Source organism: Microtus oregoni, unplaced genomic scaffold (assembly GCF_018167655.1).
Source record: "Microtus oregoni isolate MIOR12 unplaced genomic scaffold, Mior012 000004F_ref0000308, whole genome shotgun sequence".
Lineage (NCBI taxonomy): Eukaryota > Metazoa > Chordata > Mammalia > Rodentia > Cricetidae > Microtus > Microtus oregoni.
In genome coordinates, this window is record NW_024543063.1 from 43,696,722 (window position 1) to 43,715,984 (window position 19,263).

Sequence of the window (19,263 nt, forward strand, 5' to 3'; positions counted from 1 at the left end):
GAGAGGCTGGGGATGTAGCTCAGTTAGCAGAGTATTTGCCCAGCACACACAAAGCTCTTGGCTTTACACCAGCAATGCATACAACTGGGTATGGTGGTTTACTCCTATCATGGCCAGAACTAGGGTAGTAGAAGCAAGAGGATAAGGAAGTCCGAGGTCCTGTTAATACTGGTATTATTTGATGTGAGCATCCATCTGTATAATGTCTTCCAGTTTGCTTTTTTTCTTTTCCTTCTCTTTCAATGCTGGAGATCAAATCCAGGGACTTGCACATGCCAAGTAAATGCTCCACCTCTGAGCTTATGGCCCCAACTTCCCAGTGCTGGTATTGGAGATGCAGCACCACACCCGTCTTCTCTGATTTTAAATGTGCTTTCTGGGGTGCTAGTAGCACTCCATTTTTTAACTTACTGAACAACTACATAAACATGCTTACTTTATGAAAATTCACCCTTACTGTTTGTGCCTATTTTGCCCTCTGTGCTGGGTAGTTTTATATCAACTAGACACAAGCTAGGATCATTTGAGAAGAGGGAACTTCAACTGAGAAAATGCCCCCTCCGGAGGCCCAGCCCAGTGGGGGTCTCCCCTAGGTAGGTGGTCCTGAGTGGTGTTAAGAAAGCAGGCAGAACAAGCCATGAGACTGAGCAGGTAAAGAGCATTCCTCAATGGTTTCTGCTTCAGTTCCTGCCTCCAGATTCCTGCCCTAACTTTGACAATGGACTATGATATAGACATGTAAGAAAAAGAAACCCTTCCTCCTCACGTGGTTTTAATCACGGTGTTTATGGTGGGTTTGCTTTTTTTGCTTTGTTTTGTTTTTTTGGTTTTTTGAGACAGCGTTTCTCTGCAGCTTTGGAGCCTGTCCTAGAACTAGCTCTGTAGACCAGGCTGGTCTCGAACTCACAGAGATCCACCTGCCTCTGCCTCCTAAGTGCTGGGATTAAAGGTGTGCGTCACCACTGCCCGGCCAATCATGGTGCTTTATTACAGCAACAGAAGGCTAGCCTAACTGAAACACCAATATATCACTTTAAAAAACAGCTGGGGTGGGGGCTAGAGGGATGGCTCAGTGGTTAAAAGCTTTTCCAGAGGACCAGCACCCACACAGCCACTCAAAACAGTCCTAACTCCAGTTCCAGAAGACCCAATATTCTCTTCTGGTCTCCAGGGGCACTGCGTGCACATAGTGCATAGACATACATACACCCATATACACAAAATAAGAAAATAATATTTTTAAAAATGAGGGAGGGCTGGAGAGATGACTCAGCCATTAAGAGCACATGCTACTTTTCCAGAAAACCCAAGTTTAGCTCCTAACACACGTCAAAACCACCTGTCAAGCCAGGTTAGGGGGGCACATGCCTTTAATCCCAGCACTTGGGAGGCAGAAGCAGGTAGATATCTGAGTTTGAGGCCAGCCCTGTGGTCTACAGAGTGAGTTCCAGGACAGCCAGGGCTACAGAGAGAAACCCTGTCTTAGAAAACCAAAAGAGAAAGAGAGAGAGAAAGAGGGAGGGAGGGAGGGAGGGAGGGAGGACCAAAACACCTGAAACTGCAGCCTTAGAGGGCCCTCCAGCCTCCATGGGAATCTGTACTCACGTGTATAAACCCACATACATATACATAATGAAAAATAATAAAAATTTACTTAAAAAAAAACTTAAGTGACTAAAAATAAAACACAGCCTTGGAAGATTGGGGTTAGGAAAAATATTTATGTTTCAAAGCAAGAAGTCCTGGGCTCTGTGTTAGATAAATTATATTTGAAAAGAGGACATGGACCATGATAGAATGCTATGGCCATGGAGAGAGGAACACGGAAAGAGAATCCAGCATCCTTGAAGCTTTGTGAAATACACTTACCAACAATCTGGGCAGAAGAGACATTTTTATCACCATTAATGTCATCAACCTGCAAAACACGATTGTTACCAAAGGAAAAGACAATGAACAACATCTTTAGACAAAGTACTAATACTGGTACCAGCTCCTTTATTTTCCAAAAGCTAAGCTGTTCACCAAAAGCAACAGAATTTGCTCCTAAGAAAATGCCTCCTAGTCTCTCTGAACCACAGACACCATGCCAACCTCTGACCTGCCAGGCAAACAAAGAAAAAGTCTTACCACACTGTGACACTTTTCAGCTTCCAGGCAAAGCAAACTAGTAAATCTACAAGAACCAAGGCCTCAAGGACTGGTGAACTGTTGACCATGTTTTGATACATGGACTACTAAAGCGTGAGAAAGACTCAGCTCCAGGAGAAAACACATCAACTAGAGATGAAAACCAATGGGAAGAATGATCAGAGAGAGCCTCCTAGGTGAGCAATTTACATAGCAAATCCACAGCAGCTTGTTTTCTAAGTAAACCATATGGAACAGCCCCCAAAGGCATGGATATATGGGTCATATATGTACGTATATCCAAGACTGGCAGGAAACAAGTAATTGTGAAGCAGAGCTGCTGTTACAATCACAGTTCAAGGCATCTTTACTACATGAGCCATTTACCCATCACCCCAAACCCCCAAGCTCTAGGGACTGCACCTACACAACAGACACACACCTTACCACTCAACTACTTCCCAACAGTTTTTTTAATTTTTATTTTGCAACAAGGTCTTCAATTTGCAATCTATCTACTTCAGTTCCCAAGCTGTTAAGATTACTGGCCTGTGGCAGAGGTTTGCTCTATATAAGTTCTAACTATAAGAATAAACTGTGAAGCCAACGCTACAGGCCAAAAATGAGTGACTGGATATCTTTGGTTAAGACAAATACTGTTACTATTGTTCCCCATGAATGTTGAAAACTTAAAAAAAACTGGTACTTTAATAAATATATTATAATATCAAATTACAGTAACTCAATGTAATTCTCAGACTAAGTACAACAAATATATCTATATTTAGTATCTTGAGTAGGGCACTACAACTTTCTTTTTTACTTTTTTTAGATGGGCTCATGTAGTCCAGGCTGACCTTGACTCTTGATCCTCCAAAGTGCTGAAACTATAAGCATGTGCCACCATGCCCATTTGAGTACTATAACTTCCTAAGAGCAGCTCCTTCCTGATTCCTGGATTCAGTGCCAACATAGCAAGCCCACCACAAATGCCACCAACAGCGCACCACATCTCCAGGGCAGTATAAAAGCAACAAGGAATCCCAAAGCAAGAGCAACACCCATACTAAGTTGATCAAAAGTTTGCCTTCCCTGTTGTTATTATTTTGCTCTCTTCATGGGATTCACTCTCTTGCCGTTTATCAAAGAGGCTCAGGCACTTACAGACTCATACGATGGGGGAGTTGCTGGTATCTGAGGTGGGTGAATGTTAGGAAAGGCCTGGTAAGTCCCAACTGGCAAACCACTGAAATCCGACTGCAAGAGAAAAGCAGTATCAGAAACCCTGCTCCCAATCTGTAACTTCTGTATGGGATGGGAAGAAGTATGTGTGAATACACAGTATATAAGTAAGTATGTATGTATGTATATGTATCCTCAGAGGAAAGAAAGGCTCAAAAGGATGACATGTGATCAGAAAGACTACAAGCTTAAAGATCTACTACAACGGTTATTCCTCAAATACCACATCAAATGCTTCAATGTCTATCTCCAAGGAAAAAAAATCGAAACACTTTCTTGTTAGAAATAACCTACTGTAAAAATGACATCCGGTCAACGAAGATTTTTCAGCCTGATAATAAAAGGAAGTTCTTCATTTTCAGAAAGAAAGAAAACAAACAAACAAACAAAAACTACTAGCATTACTGCAACAGGTACCGAGATGTTTAGTAACCTTTTCCTACCACTATCTTTAGATTGTTCTACTTCGGTACTTGCAGCAGACACCAACGACTTTCCTCAATCTGATATTGTTCCTCAAAACACTTGCTTGGTTACTCAGCTAATACAAATATTCTTTTTATTCTGTATTCCTCAAAACCTACAATTCCTCAATGTGTTTATAGAGACCATATGTCCTCTTCTGCAACATTTTCTAAAGCTCACATCCACACTTTCTTTAAATACACATACTTACTGGTCCCTTTGGCAGTGGATATGAGAAGGGAGCATTTGGAGTGGGCATAGGCATGGGCATGGGCATGGGCATTGGCACTGTTCCATCAGGTCCACCAACAGGGGCTGTGAACCCGCCCCCTCCTCCTCTTCCAGGACCACCTTTCTTCACATCATCTGTAAATCCAACATCAATAAGGTCTGTCTCCACCCCAGCAGGAGCTTCTGCCTAAGAAACAAACACAAATACTTAATCCAGGTCCACAGCCATGCTCCCTAGGAGAGTCTAGGGATACACACATAAGCATAAAAGTTGTTTACTCTAGAGTGCTCATAATTTCAGCACCCGCAGGGCATGTGAAGGAGGTGGGGAAAACACTACACTGCAATGCTCCACCATAGCCTCAGACAATTCCCAAGGAACAAGGGAGCCTACAAAGGTCTCTAAGAGAAGGAAAAGAGCAGAATGTAAAGATTTTAAAACACCCTGTCCTGGACAGATTCAGAAAGAAAATGCCCCAGGAAGGAATACTTTCTTCCACTGAGGGCCAGTTCTGAAGGAACACTCAGGTATGTTTCTACACACTAATGCTCGGGGGGGAGGGGGTTGGAAGCTGCTATCCATCCTGGGGGTGTCTGTGTACAGGAGGTTTGCTTAGTATAAGAGCTTCTACCACACCACACTAAGTTTAACTGTTGAAGCATTTATATTCAGGACAGAGAATCTGTAAACATGCATCCCCACAATCAGCTTTTGGACCATTACCTGCACACAGCACAATAAGTGAACCACATCGTGTAGTTGGTATTTTTTACTCCTTGTAGGCCCACTGCCCAGCTCCCCAATAAATACTCAAGAGACTTATTCTTACTTATGAATGTCTGCCCTTAGCTTGGCTTATTTCTAGCCAGCTTTTCTTAAATTATCCCATCTACCTTTTGCCTCTGTGCTTTTACCTTTCTATATACTATATACCTTTCTTTACTTCTTACTCTGTTGCTGGCAGTGTTCTGGGTGTATGGCCCCTGGTGTCCTCTCCTTTTTCTTCTCTTCCTCCTCCCTTTATTCTCCTCTTTCTTCTTCTGTCTGGCAGTCCCGCCTATCCCTCTCCTGCCTGGCTATTGGCCATTCAGCTCTTTATTAAATCAATCAGGTGTTTCAGACAGGCAAAATAGCACAGCTTCAGAGTTAAACAAATGCAACATAAAAGAATGCAACACATCTTTGCATTATTAAACAAATATTCCACAGCATAAACAAATGTAACACATCTTGAAATAATATTTTATAACAATGTAGCCAAGTTTTAGGTATTACAATTTCTTCAAACTTGCTGAAAGGTAAAAATAATATGCTTTTACATTTCTGTCAAGATTGTGCATTCTCAAGATGCCTTCATTCATTCATTCAATCTCATGCTTTAAGTGTGAGATTTGCAGGTATACTTATTGTTAAGAAGGCACTAGCAGAACAAAGGTTTACTCACTCAAATTCAGCTAGCATAAATAATACCCTCATCAAGCAGTTCTACACGGGGACTCATTTTCCTTTGTGCTCTGGCATAAACTTACCATGACCACAGAGTCAGGTTCATAGGGTACATTGTAATTCTTGGCAATTTCAATCAGGTATCTTTCCACTAGGATTTTGGGTGGGGCTTCCACACTCAGTTTGTGCATTAGCTGTAATAAAATATTAATGTTAAGAAGCATCTGTACAACAGTCTAATCCAAACTTGTTACTTTTAAAAAACTAATTCCTTGGGGTTGGGAGGAACTAAGCTCGGTGGTAGAGTGTGCTTAGGTCCTGGGTTCGGTCCTCAGTACAGAAAGGAGAAAAGAAAAAACAAAAATAACAAAAAAGACATATATATATATATATATATATATATATATATATTAGTTCCTCTCATTACTAGTAAAATTGGAGAAAAATAAAGATAAACTATTTTTTTTCCAGTCAGAAGGCACATTGGGACCCATGCTTTTCTCACTCTCTCTAGCTGCATATGAGATAGACACAAGAAAAGATTCAACACTAATACCATTCCCATTTCATTCATCCAACCCTTCTTTCTACTTTCTTCCTGCCTTCATAACATACAGAACACGGAAAAGACAAAAGCAAGCACCACAATCAGGTGTTGGGCAGCAAAAGAACCCGACTGTACTGCCGGCCACACAGCCATCCTCTGACCTTCATTATACTATAAAATACACCCCTCAACTAACTCAGCCATGCACCTGCACAACTTAAGCCCCTGCTGGTAATAAAACTATCTTTCCCACTGGGTCCTGTTTACAAGTATGTTCTTTACCCTATCGTTCACAGTCCCAATCTGGTTGGTCCTGCACAGCTTGCCATATTCCTTGCTATATTTAGCACAGAGCTGATCAGCAACCTACAAAAAAGGAAGAAGAAAGAAAATTTTAACAGAAACCACTCCAGCTTCACACTTCCTATCAACATTAAATGTATCTTTATGACTAGGTTTAAAGAAACAATGCCTATGAAACCTTATTAAACAGACACTATTTATTCACTTACCCAGAAAGCAACAAGCTAACCACAAACACTATCGTTAAGCATGAAATACACAACAATGAGCTGAGCAAGGTGGCACACACCCACAAACCCTTTAACTAGGGAGGTAGAAGCAAGAGGATCAGTTCAAGGCTAGCCTGGGTTACATGAGATCTTTTTTTCAAAACTCCTCTCCCACCCTCCAAAAATAGTAAAATGATGATGAACAAAAATACACACTATTCCTACTTTTAGGGAGTCTTAAAATCTCTGTGCAAATAATATTAACAGTAAAAACAACGCAATAAAGGTCCACCTACAGCTAAGATAAATGCTCCTAAAGGAAGGCACACATGCAAATCAGACCTGAGCAGAAAAGTGAGATGAAGTTGCCTCTGAAGAAAACAATGTTTTGTCAATATCTGAAAGATTATTAGAAATTAACTAAGCAAAGAGCTGGGTATAGTATCAAGTCTCTGTAATCCCTAATGGGAGGCAGAAGGAGGAGGAGCCCCAAAGTTTGAGACCAGGCAGGGCTACATCGTTAAGAAAGAAACATAACAAGTTAACAAGACCAGAAAGAAAATTGTTCTAGGGAAATGTGTAAAGGTCTCCTGGGACTAAACATGGTCAATACACAAACATGAAACACAGTCAGTGAGCCTATAGTATAGAACCTAAGAGTATAATAACAACTGAAGACCAGTCTGGCCTACAGAGTTAGCTCTAGGACAGCCAGGACTATACAGAGATACCCTGTCTTGAAAAATTTAAAAAAAAAAAATTTTTTTTTAGATTCAACAGTTAGCACATAAATCTGCCTTTTAGAAAGTTGTTCAAATTCTCAGAACAGTATTTTATGCCATAAAGGTCTAAAAAGGAATAACTACTGAACAAAGTCTATTTTAAAACCAGGAGGTACAAGATAAAGATACCCAGTCAAATAAACAGCCTTTTCTTTTTGGTGTTTTGTTGTTGTTGTTGTTGTTTCGAGCAGGCTTCCTGTAGCTTGGAAGCCTGTCCTGAAGCTAGCTCTTGTAGACCAGGCTGGCCTCGAACTCACAGAGATCTGCCTGCCTCTGGCTCCCGAGTGCTGGGATTAAAGGAGTAAACTACCACCACCTGGCTATAAACAAACTTTTCTAATACCAAAAACTACAAAGGCTGGGCATGGTGGCACATACATATTTTTAATCCCAGTACTCAGAGGCAGAGAAGGGTAGTTTTCTGTGAGTTCCAAGCCAACTAGAGTGACATAGTGAGACCCTTGTCTAAAACAAAATAAAGCAAAAACAAAAGTCTACAGACATTATAGAAACTGCTTGTACTCACTATTTTCAACTCAGCCACTTCGGACTGAAGTCGAGGAGCAGCCCAGATCAGTGTAGACACAGATTCAGCCAGACCAGAATCTAGTTCCCTAAACAAAAAAATAAATTTAAAAAATTTATATATATATAAGTTTATATAAATTTATATATATATATATATATAACTTAACATCTTTAAAACCAACAAAATCATAGTTTTTATATCATAGACCAGATGACCTCCAAAGTTATTTCACAAACTACACTGGCTTCAGGTAATTGACTTTTCAGCCTTTCCATTTCCCTGTTTGCTTCTGAAGAAACAAAAACTAAGTGACATGTTCAAATCCTCAAAACCTCACACAAGCTGAACCAAGACTCAAACCTGGGACACTGGACTTCCAATTCTGTTTTCTTTTCACTAATGGCAAACAGATCCTTGGGAATGCCAAAGAACTGCTTAGTGTTAGCCTGCTGCAGATGCACACAGACTGAGAAAGTATTATTCCATTCTCAAATTCCACGTTTGTTTAGCCTCTCAGGCAAGATATCTTACTTCATAGACTGGATAAGGCCAAACCGAGCCAGCAGCAGGTCACAGTACAGCTCCAGGATCTCCATGGCCTCCACAAGGTAGTCCTCCCGGATAATGTGCTCCACACGGATGCGTGCTCGCTCATCCTTTCCAGCAGCCAGATAGTCAGCGATCTCCTTCCTTGCTTTCTGAGCCAATTCCGCTGGGACACAAACCCCATTCCAGTCACACAGCAATAATGCACTGGAACCTGGCCAGTTGGCAGACCTCCACCCAACAGAGAGGACTGGGAAGGTTCTACTGTAATCTACAGTATCCTAGCTCATACTCACTTACACATCTACTCTCATCATAGCTGCTCTAGAAGTCACCACCCTACATAGATGATCTAAGACACAGGCTGACATTTCCAACTCAGAAGCCAGAGTCAGGAAGGATACTTAACTACTCCACAATAGCAGCTAAACATCCAAGAGGCATTGGTTCCAGGATACCTATGGATATCACAACCAGAGGGCTGAAGTGCCTGGGACATATAAAATGGGACAGAATAAGCAGACCATTTATGCTTAGCCTCCTGTATACTTTAAACCACACCTAGATTACTTATACGTGTAATATAAATGCCTGTTACAATGTATTATTTTGGAATAACGACAAGAAGTCTGTACATACTCAATACATAGACACTTTTCTCTGAATATTTCTGATCCACATTTGTCTGAATTCACAGGTGTGGAACCCATGGATGCAGAGATTACAAATACAGAGGGTCAACATTACATCCCCTTCTGTGGTGGTTTGAAAGAAAATGTCCCCCAAAGGGAGTGACACTATTAGTACTGGCCTTGTTGGAAGGAAGTGTGTCTCTGTGGAGGCAAGCTTTGAGGTCTCACATATGCTCAAGCCATACTTAGTGAAACAGACCACTTCTGGTTGCCTGCTCAAGATGTAGGACTCTCAGCTACCTCTCCAGCACCATGTCTGTCAGCACATTGTCATGTATGGACTGAACCTCTGAACTGTAAACCACCACAATTAAATGCTGCCTTATAACTCTTACATTACCCACATAAGAGTTGCTGTGGTCATGATGTCTCTTCACAGCAACAGAAACCCAAAGACACCTTCTCTGCAATGAAGTGTTTCAATTTAACTATATACAAGAGGCAGACATGTATCCTAACTGCAAAGCTATACAAGACTCCATAGTACTAGCCTGAACGATCCTGTTTGGGATGCTGGTAGCTGGTTTTTAAAAAAAAAAAAAAGACTAAAAGGGGGGGGGGGTGCACAGAGAGAGACATGACAGACACAGTACTCACTTTTTTTTTTCTCCAACAATTTAAGACGATTTATGACTAATCTTAAATTGACTCGTAAGCGCTCAGCTTTGAAGCCGGAGCCCAGCATGCTGTCCTGCTCCTTCTGGAAAAAGTAGCAGCACAAGAGTCCAAATTAGTTCAGAAACTAGTACTACTTAGAAGCAGACTGTAACAAACCAGAGTGGTTTCTTTCCTTTTTTCTTTTTAGTGCTGGGAATTGAACCAGGGCCATATGCATGTCAAGCACATATCTACCACTGAGGTATCCCCTCAGTCGATAGGGATTTTCTAATACAACGATATGACCTAAACATTTTGTTTACATTATCATTTTACCATTGTTCAAAGAACTGACTGAATAGGAATAAGTGGACATAAAATCTGAAAGAATCTGGTGAAAGTTAAATTTGTATGTAGGTATTGGCCACAGGAATAGGGTGATTAAAAAGACAAGAAGGCCAGGCATGGTGACACACACCTTTAGTCCTAACACTCAGGAAGTCGAAGCAGGCAGATCTCTGTGAGTTTGAAGCCAGCCTGGTCTACATAATGAGTTTCAGGATAGCCATGGTCACAGCTACAGAGACAAACTGTCTCAAAAAACAAAACCCCAAACAACAAAATAAAGAGGCAAGAAGTACTCCTGCCACCCCACAAAAAAATTCTCAAAAAATGGTGGTCATTTAAAAAAAAATTGCCAAATTTAAAGCAAAAGTCAAAATACCCTTATGTTAATTTCTCAAATATTGCTACTAAATTTGACCCTTTGAGAAAAACTACTGTCTAGTATCACAGAAATATCAGTAGCATTTACTTAGGCACAGAGTTATAGGGGGTGGTGAAGAATACAGGCAGGAACCTACTCTACAAAATTCTACAAGAGAACACTGTTTACCAAGATATGCACTGACAGCCATAAGAATCAACAGAACCATCACAGGATGTCAGGACACACAACTGTGCATTGACCACTGTATATTCTATTTCAAGATAGCACAATTTCTATTTCTTAATTTTAGTTCTGGACTCAAAACTTTAATGTTCACGTAGAAGCTAGATCTGACAAAGTAACCAAAAAAGATACAAATAAAACAGACAAAATGTACAAACACCAGGACTAGTATTTGTGTAAAAAGTGCTTTCAGAAGATAACAGAATATACTTCCTTCTGTGAAACTGCATCAAGAAAACTTCATACAACACTGAATAACTTGTATGTCACAAAATAACTTTCATCCATTATGCCAAATTATGTTCAATACATTCAACAAGTATTTATTGATTATGTGCCAGACTTTGGCTAGATGCTGAAAAATAAAGTGTTAAGTACAGCCTCTGACTCTCACAAGAAAATCATATTCTACTGAAGAAAAAAATAGTTAAAATCCAGCAGGCTATAGCAGTGTTTGAAAAGGATTATGATTCTAGAGTCTCTCAATTGGGAGTGACTGGAGACATCTTACACTGTCGTAACTGGAGGGGAAGCTATTGCCCACTAGTGGGTAGAGGCCTAGGATGCTGTTAAACATGTAAGAATGAACAAGACAATGTCCTTACAACACCTCCAAAACCTCAACAAAACCAAGACTGAGAAACCCACTGTAAATAAATGTCGCAAATTCTTAGGACAATCATAATGAAAGGTTCCTCAGATAGCAAAGCTTAAGCTGCGTCCTAAAGAAGAAAACAGGTCTGTGTAAAGGGAGAATGAAAGCCTGGTGTGGTGGTACAAGCTGACACATCAAGACCCTGTCTCAAACGGAAAACCTCCCAAGTACAAGGAGTTGTATGTGTAAAATCCCAGGTTCCAGAGAACAAGGTTTCTGAGAGTTAGACTCCTGACACTCTAGCAGACTATGTGTTCACAAATCCAAACAACATCTATATTTTTAGGCATTCATAAGCAGAGATGGATAGGAAGTAGGAAGAAAGAAATGCATTAACAACTACTATCATATATTTTCTAGTCACCTGCACTAAATCAGCCAGCTACTATGGGTAGAACTAAGAATAAAATTTAAATGCAAGTCAGGAGTGGCATCTGTAGCCCAAACTGATGAAAGAGGTAGGATTCCTTGCGTCTTAAGCGTTCCAGCCTAGGCAGTCTGACCACTCTGCAACTACCAAGGCCCAGATCCAGGGTGATATGTTGGCCCACTCAACATCCACCCCATCTGTGATTTGCTGGAGCACAGGAAGGAAGGGACGGGTCCTGCAGACTCAAAGCTACAAGGCAACAGCAAGATAATCAAGGGAAGTTTCAGCAAAGGCCCAGCATCAATAGTTCAATAGTGTAGCAGAAGCCAGAGGACTCAATTAGATCAATGATTCTCTGCAATCAACAGTTGCAAGTAAAGATATGTAGATAAAAGGGATTACAGCATGACTTATTGCGTCACAATACAGTGTCCATGACGAGATTGGTTTTTTTTTTTCCCTTTCCTTTTTCCTCCATAACTCCAGTTCCAGAGAATATGATTCCCTGTTCTGACTTTCACAGCTGTGCTCATGGTGTATTTACCTACATACAAAAATTACAAGAAAAAATTAATTTAAAAGAAACAAACAAATATTAGAAGAGTAAGAAACTTGATGTAAAGGATCAACAACAGAATGGAAAAATGACAGAAGAAAAAGCCAGTACACTTGGAGAGATCAATAAAACTCTCCAATATGAAAAAGAAAACTACTGATTAAAAAAAAAACACTGATAAAAACAAAAAAATAACACAATCAGAGACAGTTCAGTGGTTAAATGTGCTTGTGGCACAATCATGAGCATGGGAATTTGCATCCCAGCAAGCATGTAACAAGCCCACATATGCTTATAACCTTAATACTAATCTAAGTGAAGCCAGGCTCACTGAAGCTTGCTGGCTTCCAGCCTCACCAAGAAAACTCAAGTCTCAGGTTCACAGAGACACCTGCCTCCAAAAAAAAAAAAAGAGAGAGAGAGAGAGAAAGAAAATATGATAGATAGAGGACACAAGACACCCCCTTCAGTAATCTATGCAAGAACATAGGTGTGTATACTTACACATACATGTGCATATACCAAAATCATAAATACACAAATAAAAATGAACAAAGTAACCAGGTGGTGGTGATGCACACTTTTAATCCCAGCATTCAGATTAGGGTTCGGATTAGAGACAGGTGGACCTCCGAGTTCAAGGCTAGCCTGGTCTACATTGCCTGGGCAGTCAGGGCTACACAGAGAAACTCTATTGTGGCGGGAAGAAGAGAAAAAGGATTTTAAAAGGCCATTAATTCGAAGGACAGCAGGGAAGAGTATGCAGAGGGCTTGGAAAAAGAAAAGGAAAGGGGGAAATTATAATCTCAAGAAAAATTTAATGAGTAAAATCTCAACTACTGGCAAAATAATAGAAGAGTCTAACATTTTTATCAAACGCCACAGAAATTGGGAATATTGTTCAATGCTAAGGCATTTGCAAGATGTCCTAGATTTGAGCTTTGCACTGTACAAAAAAAAAAAGAAGCTACTTGAAAATAATTAGCTAGAAATTCCCCTAAATTAACACACATACACGCAGAGACTCAAAAAACTCCAAACACAACAAAACCCAAAGAGGTTTATGCCCCATCTCATCATAAACTGCTGAAATCAGATTCAGATTTGTACCACCAACCCGCCCCAAGACAGGGTCTTTCTGTGTAGTGCTGGCTGTCCTGGAACTCACTCTGTATACCAGGTTGACCTCAAACTCACAAATCTGACTACCTCTGTCTCCTCAAAAAGAGTGTGTCACCATGGACAAATTTTTTAAAAACTGAATGAAACCAGATAAAAGCAATATACTACCTATTATCTATAGTGCATTTATTCATATGACCAAATACAGTGTGGCATGATCCTACTGCTCCAGCTACTTGAAATGAGAAGGGAGGATCATCAGAGACCAGCACAACGCAACCAAGAACCCAAAAATCAGAAAGAAGGGGACAGGCTAAAAAATTTCACCAAAACTCATGGAAACCAAAAGAAAAGTCATTTTCAAATACTGGGGGGGGGGGGGGGTGGAGACACCATCAATCCAGAAACCTTACATCTGGCAAAATATCCCTCAGAATTAAAGGTGAAACAAGACATGATCACGTGAGGGAAAACGAAAAAGAAATTGTGTCCTCAGCGGAATTGCTCTAAAAAAACTGCCAAAGAAAGGGTCAATGAGATAGCACAGTGTGAAAGTGCTTGCTGCAAGCCTGGTGGGTTCAAGCCCAAGCGTAGCACAAATAATAAAAACTCAAAGACAGATACTAGGTTCAACTGGAAGATCAGAAGAGCAAAGCAGCCAAGCCACTAGAGAGCTCTTACCTCTATGAAATCCAAGATTGAAAGAAAGTGAGTTCCTGTCTCATCCCACTTTATATTCCTCTCTAGTGCTAGGATTAAAGGCATGCACCACCTCCACTCTATGGCTAACTAGTATGGATGCTGGGGTTAAAGGTGTGCACCACCTCCACCTGGCCTCTACGGCTGACTAGTGTAGCTGTTTTGTGTTCTGATCTTCAGGCAAGCTTTATTTATTTATTAAAATACAAATGAAATATAACTACACCCCAGAACCCAAAAAAAGGTGGAGAAAGAAAATCAACTGCACCAAGTTATCCTCTGGACACGCACAGCATCACACCTGCCACCCCTCCAACACACACAAAGATACAGAAATGACGAATCTGTATGAATAAACCTAATAGATTGTTTCTCTCAACTCTGTTAAATTTGACAGTTTAAAACAAAACCAGTATTTTTTTTTTTTAAGTTTTTCGAGACAGGGTTTTTCTGTAAGCTTTGGAGCCTGTCCTGGCACTAGCTCTTGTAGACCAGGCTGGCCTAGAACTCACAGAGATCCGCCTGCCTCTGCCTCCAGAGTGCTGGGATTAAAGGCGTGCGCCACCACCGTCCGGCCAAAACCAGTATTTTTATGGGATTTCAATACACATAAATGTAATACTTAAGAAAACCATTACTTAAGGGGAAGAAGGTAAAACGACCTATATAATGAAATGGTAAGATTTCTACATTCTACCATAAGTGGAAAAACACTGACTCTAAAAACGTCTATCATCTCTACAGCAATCACTATCACTCACATTCACACACACACTTTAAAGATTTTTATTTTTATTCATGTGTATGTATGTATCTGTGTATGCTGTGTATGCCACATGTAGGCAGGTGTCCTCATAGGCCCGATAGCTCATTGGTTAAGAGCATTCACTGGCTGCTCTTCCAGACAACCCTGGGTTGGATTCCCTGCACCTACATGGTAGCTTACAACTGTCCGGTAATTCCATTCCCAGGGGATCTGGTGCCTTCTTTTTGGCCTATGAGAGCACCAAGCATTGACAAGAAACACACACTAACATGCAGGCAAAACATGCAAATACATAAAAAAAAATATAACTGTACATACCTGAATACTCGGCATTTGAAAGACAAGACACAGATTCTAGGCAAGCTCTCTCCAAATGAGCTACACTAGTTACAATAGAAAATATATTAATAAGCCCCTAGCATCTAAATTGCATTTTGGGGGAGGTGAGGTTAAACAGGCCCTCACTCTGCATCACAAGTTGCCCTGAAACTCTCTACAATCCTCTGTCTCACCTTCCCAAGTGTTAGGGTTACTTGGTGCATGATGCTCACCCGCAACTCTTTTTATTGATATGTATGCTAGCATGTGTTTGGAGACCAGAAATCAACTTCGAGTGTCTTCTTCAACCTTATATTCAGGACAGGGACTCTCACTGGTTGGATAAACTGGCTGGCCAAAAATCCTCTAGTGCTTACCTCTCCAGCACTGAGATTAGACACATGCTAACACTACCACCTATAAACACTTTACCAACTGGGCCTTCTCAGGCCTTCAATTATTTCACATATACAACCAAAGAGCAGAGCATAGCATAACATCTTGCCCAAAACCTAGTACTTGTTATGCTGATTATGAGGAAACTTAACTAAATATAATTTTCCTAGTTTAACCACTCACACTTTTTTTTTTGCCATGTTGAGATGAAAATACTCAGGAACATATATGCTAGGTAAGTGTTCTGCCACTGAGTTACATCCCAGCAGAAAAAGAGACATTTCAATGAAAGCTGACATCAGCTTTCAAGGAGTTCACATCTGAGACTAAACAATGGACAACCAAAACACAGGCCTAATGAATAAATCATGAAAACCAGCTCTCAGTTTTCTACCCTGCTCATACAGGAAGAGCCTACTGTGACTGTGCTGCTATTTTTATTTTTATTAATAAGAGTCATACATGGATCATCAGCCTCACTTAGTATTCTAAGCATCTGTCAATTCCTCATTTTACTCAAATCCTTAACAAAATCAAAACTTAGTTTCTCACCACTCAGATCCTTAGAGGCTTCTTCATTCTTAGTAGGAATAAAGAGAGGAATTTAAGGTAATTTAGGGAAGGAAAATAGAGACTGCTGCATCAAGAACTGCAACCCAAAACACTGAAACAACAGTCATCTTGAAACCTCCATTACAACACACACAGACACATCATCAGCCAGCTTTAGAGTCCATAGCTGCAAAGAACCAAGAGAGAAATGCGATGCAATACAGTGGCAGGACACACGCTGGGACGCTAGTGAGACGTGTTTTCCAAGACACATAAATCAAGTTCTTCAATGGATTATTTGTACAGTCTGCCAGCAAGTTTACTGTACTTTCATACGATATAGTTTAATCAAATATTTGCTGACAAAACCAATCAAGACTGATATTTTCAGAGCCGAGTGGTGGTGGCAGTGCACGTCCTTAATCCCAGCACTCGGGATGCAGAGGCAGGCTGAGTTCCAGGATAGCCAGGACAACACAGAGAAACCTTTCTCAAAAACAAAAACCAAAAAAGACTGAAATTTCAATAAAGGAATCACACAACCAACAACGTGTGAAATTCACAACAAAGACTAGGCTTCGGAGTCCAGGCGCCATCAGTTTTAAGAAGTTACCAATGCTAGAATGAATCGGCATTATAAGACTTCTTTAAAGTTTTATTAAAATATAAACACATTGCAGAAAACTCTCAGGGTGTACATTTTTGGTTGGCTTTTACTGGATTCTTTTGCTTTTTCTAAAACTAGAGTTCACTCTAACCTAGGCTGGCCTCAAACTCATGGCAATCCTCCTGCCTCAGCCTCTAAACTCTGGGGTAACAGACCTGCCACAATGACCCAAAGTTCTGAAGACATTTTAAGTTGTAGGTAGGTGTCAGGAGCATGTATCACAAGCTACTGTGGATGATGACGCAATTACAGCTTATAGCAATTGATAATTCAGATATCAACCCACCAGAGAAATTATTCTCAGACAAAGGAACCCTGCGAGGCAGGGCCTACTACTACGGAAAACGGTTGCTTTCATCTGTAACTTCACTTGTGCAATAATAGCTGTGATATCTTCCATTACCATGTTTTCATACAATGTGTATATGTAATCTCATGATTGTGTCTCAATCTTATGGGCACATATATCTGTGAGTGGTCAGGAAAATGAGTTTTATTTAGCTATATAATTTTGATATATAGAAAATATACTAGGACATACTTCATAACTAAATCTATTTGTCCCACAACAACTATAGACACTTAAAAGCCCGCTGTTCCTTTTGCTCAGACTACTAACTGCACACAATTAGCTTGCTTTCACCGCAGAGCAAGTTCAAACTAGACTAAAGACGTTTTGTAAATAGTTTAAAATTGTACAGCTATGCACAAGGTCAGAGTCACAAACTCTGACAAGGTTGCAACACAAAGCACCCTAAGAAAAGCATGCCAATTCTTCACTTGTCAATCTGCTGACAATAAACCTATGCCTCAAAGTTTGTCACTGGGCACTGTGCCCCCAACACCCACCTCCATCCCCCCACCTGGTCATGGTCCTACTCTTGTAACCTTGGAGCCTTCTACTGCCATGCCAATGGCTTATCCTAGAATGTGCTTTTGACCAATGACAAGTAACTCTTGTAATTTTTTTTATCACTCCAAGCCTCCTGTAGAAAAGTTTGGAGGCTGAAAAAAAGAAGCAGCTAGGGAAAATTAGAAGTAGAACAGGGGAATCAGAATAGAGGCCGAAGAATAAAGAGACTAATTTGGAAAAGCAGAGAGTGAGAGCATTCGTTAATTCGTTCACCCTCAGATACCCAAAGAAAAAAGTCCCTTTCGCTTGCTGTGGTGTCCAATCTGAGCCCTGAAGAGGGTCTAGGGACTGGACCCCAAAGGCTCTCATCAGGTGGGGACTACGCACCATTATCCTTTCGCCATTTACAATCCTATCACATTATAAAAACCTTATTTGTATGACTGCTTAACAATTTCCATACTAATTGCCTGGACTTCTGACATCTGTACCATAGCAGGAATGCTGGAATGCATTACTTTTCCTGGGTTTGAACTGACTTATACAGAATACACTTTGTTTCGCAGTTTTACTTTAAACCACAACACGCCACATAAAACTGGGACTTGATCCTGATTAGAGCTTAAGTTAAGTGGACCAGAGTCTACCTGAGGGTTGCAGAGGGGTGCAGGTCATGTAGAAACCAGAGGCACAGGAAGAAAAGAGAGGGCTACAAAGTCACCGGAGGGAGGAGGAGGGAGAGTGTATTTTTATCAAGTGAGAATGTTAAAAGGCTGCATGACTTAAAAACAAGAGCGCTGGGGCTGGAGAGATGGCTCAGTGGTTAACAGCATTGCCTGCTCTTCCAAAGGTCCTGAGTTCAATTCCCAGCAACCACATGGTGGCTCACAACCATCTGTAAAGAGGTCTGGTGCCCTCTTCTGGCCTGCAGACATGCTCACAGACAAAATATTGTATGCATAATAAATAAATAAATAAAGATTTTTTTTAAAAAAAAAGAGTGCTGTGAGGTCCCCCAAGAAGGTCTGTGGATCAAAAAGCTTGAGGGGTTAGGGTCACCTCATAGCCAGGCGCAATCCTTTAATGCTAGCACTCGGGAGGCAGAGGCAGGTGGATCTCTGTGAGTTTGAGGCCACCTTGGTTCACAGAACTAGTTCCAGGACAGCCAGAGCTGTTACACAGAGAAACTCAGTCTCGGAAAATACATACATACATAAAGTTATCACCTCAGCTTTTAATAAGCTGGAAAAAATATATGCATAAGGAAAAATATGACTGAAACAAGATGGCATGTTGATTGTTCAGATTGAAGGAGTTACACTGTTTTGGTCTCATAATGAAAAACAAAGCTCAATTAAACACGAACGCCTAAGAGCAATAACAAATAAATTACAACCTCCTTTGAGCATCAGCCTAAGCGGACAGAAAGCACCGAGAGCCTCCCTCTGCTGTCCTAGTCCGAGCGAGGTCCGCACCGTAGTTCAAGTCCTGACCCCAGCACCCGGAAGAGCAGCGCGGGGAACGGCGACTATCGGGATCTGACTCCCTCCGCAGCGACCGCGGCGGGACACAAGGCCTGCCTGAGTGTCTCGACCCGACGACACGGCAGAGGGGTGTCTGCTCAGAGCCCAGGCCAT

The 19,263-nt window shown here is 40.9% G+C and overlaps 1 protein-coding gene across 1 annotated transcript; it reads right to left on the reverse strand.

Moving 5' to 3' along the window:
- Positions 1-63: 63 nt before the first annotated feature.
- Positions 64-19,263, reverse strand: Ist1 (IST1 factor associated with ESCRT-III). The gene is made up of 10 exons (XM_041650530.1): positions 19,120-19,263; positions 9,721-9,823; positions 8,417-8,597; positions 7,883-7,970; positions 6,345-6,428; positions 5,599-5,709; positions 4,049-4,255; positions 3,295-3,387; positions 1,870-1,918; positions 64-119 (listed from the first exon to the last, which is right to left on the reverse strand). The coding sequence occupies exons 1-10, from the start codon at positions 19,261-19,263 to the stop codon at positions 64-66; spliced, it is 1,116 nt and encodes a 371-aa protein (XP_041506464.1).